This window comes from Littorina saxatilis, linkage group LG8 (assembly GCF_037325665.1).
Source record: "Littorina saxatilis isolate snail1 linkage group LG8, US_GU_Lsax_2.0, whole genome shotgun sequence".
NCBI lineage: Eukaryota > Metazoa > Mollusca > Gastropoda > Littorinimorpha > Littorinidae > Littorina > Littorina saxatilis.
Window position 1 is genome coordinate 13,430,810 of NC_090252.1, and position 2,019 is coordinate 13,432,828.

At 43.1% G+C, this 2,019-nt stretch overlaps 1 protein-coding gene across 3 annotated transcripts in view; it reads right to left on the minus strand.

Moving 5' to 3' along the window:
- Nucleotides 1–1,731, minus strand: part of LOC138972832 (uncharacterized) — a 4,883-nt gene extending 3,152 nt beyond the window's left edge. The window contains exons 1-3 of one of the 3 annotated variants that reach the window (XM_070345499.1): nucleotides 1,535–1,731; nucleotides 926–1,010; nucleotides 278–403 (exon numbers count right to left, since the gene is read on the minus strand). In XM_070345499.1, coding sequence (XP_070201600.1) covers nucleotides 278–403; nucleotides 926–1,010; nucleotides 1,535–1,561 — 238 coding nt within the window. In that variant the 5' untranslated portion in view covers nucleotides 1,562–1,731. Of the gene's footprint in view, nucleotides 1–277; nucleotides 410–925; nucleotides 1,011–1,299; nucleotides 1,432–1,534 lie in introns of those variants that run through there. The other 2 variants (XM_070345498.1, XM_070345497.1) reach the window with 2 other exon arrangements.
- Between the last annotated feature and the right edge of the window lie 288 nt (nucleotides 1,732–2,019).

Here is a 2,019-nt window from a genome sequence, read left to right on the forward strand (position 1 = left end):
ATCTGTTTTCGGTTTGAATGCATTGATTGACATAATAATGCCTTTATTGATATGGCAAATGGTGTATGGACTGTGTTGATTGACTTAATATTGCTTTGATTGATTAGACAAATGATCAAATGACGTATTGAATGGTGCATCGACTGCGTTGATTGCTTAATGGAAAGAGCCCATTAGCAGAGTTCGCAATTATCTGCAATGATGTGACCTGTGTGACATCGCCTTGTTATTATTAAGTCAGCCCTGGAACAAAGGGTTTGAATCTAATGCTATTTACCGTGCCCCTCCTCTCGTTTTATGTTGATGACAAACACATCTCTTGTTGCATTCATCTGATTCGTAAGGTTGAAGGCTATGCGTCCTGTCATGCCTTCCACGATTGGTACAGAGCTGCATGTTGTGACTGTTGCTGGAAACAAAGACAACACTTAAATAACATGTCAATCCAGTTTTACGCAGAAATCCCTGTTCTGTTTCAGCAATGAAAAATACGGTCCGAGCGTGTTACCACTGATACTGTATTGTGCGTTTACCGTTGAATAGTGGAATGGAATTCAACCATCTAAGCCCGACATACCTCTCTTATAACGAAGAACAACAATCCACATTTGCGTGGAGCCACGCCAGTTCAAATCATATGCACACATTCAAACAATGGTAAAAACGATTTTGGCATATTGGTTGTAGGAGCTCCATAATGTGCTACTTTATAGAAGTAGTATGCATATGAACTCGATATGATAAAGCGAACACACACACACACACACACACACACACACACACACACACACACACACACACAAACACACATGCACACACAAACACACATGCACGCACGCACACACACACACACACACACACACACACACACACACACACCCACACACACACACACACACACACGCGCGCGCGCGCGCACACACACCTTCATTTTCTGCCAAAGCTGTTTGCAGTTCCAGCAGATTCAAGAGAATACAGAGGCTTATCACGATTTTGACGACCATGGCAACCTGCAAAAATAGAGATACATCACAACTATGAGTCAGTATTGCACAGAAAATATATCGAGTTTCTGTTTGCACTCCTAATTTTGTTTCAACATGTGTGTCTTTGTCTGTCCGTGTTGACTGTGTGTCTGTCTGTCTGTCTCTCTGCATGAATGGCTGTCTGTCTGTCTGTCTGTCTGTCTGTCTGTCTGTCTGCATGCATGCATGCATGTATGTATGTATGTATGTATGCATGTATGTATGTATGTATGTATGTATGTATGCATGTGTGTATGTATGTATGTCGGTCTACCTGCCTGCCCGCCTGCCTATCTGCCATTGTACCGCTATGCCTGTTCCCATGTCTTCTCAAGAAATACAATGATGGATACTGTGAAAGGTTCACGCAGACTTCTCAATCCAGCCGTCTCACACTTTGACTTAACTGTTTTGCTGAAACCAGTACGATATATGCACGATTTGCCTACGTTTTCTAAGTTTAGTATCTGTCCCGCTGTAGTATATATTTATATATATGTATCACTTACCTTTTGCATGGGGACCACTTGAGGCATGTATCAAGAGCCTTGCTAGTTTTGCTCAGCCCAAATCAAGGAACATCCTTCAATACACCGCACATTGGATACATGTCCTGCAGAAGAAAAGACAATTGTCAATCGGTTGAAAACACATGCGGGGACAGTCAATTCACAGCGAAGGAGAGGAAAAGAGCGTGCGAGCGTGACCGGGCTATGTCGCAACACTTACGGTACTAGTCACCAGGTTACAATCCGGCCTAACCTGTATTCTGGCTTTGATTGACGGTTCTTAGTGAAACACACTCCTTCTGGGGGATACGGTTCGGCTCACCATCTCATATATGTCCTGGCTTGAACATAGAATGATACCATCTCACCACTTGGACACATACCAACTGTTAACAGGCCGGGAGCTGAGCCCAAAGAGGTTTTTGCGGGTGTGTTTTTGTGTGATAATAAAGTGTTATGTGCATGTGTGTGTGTATGTGTGTGTG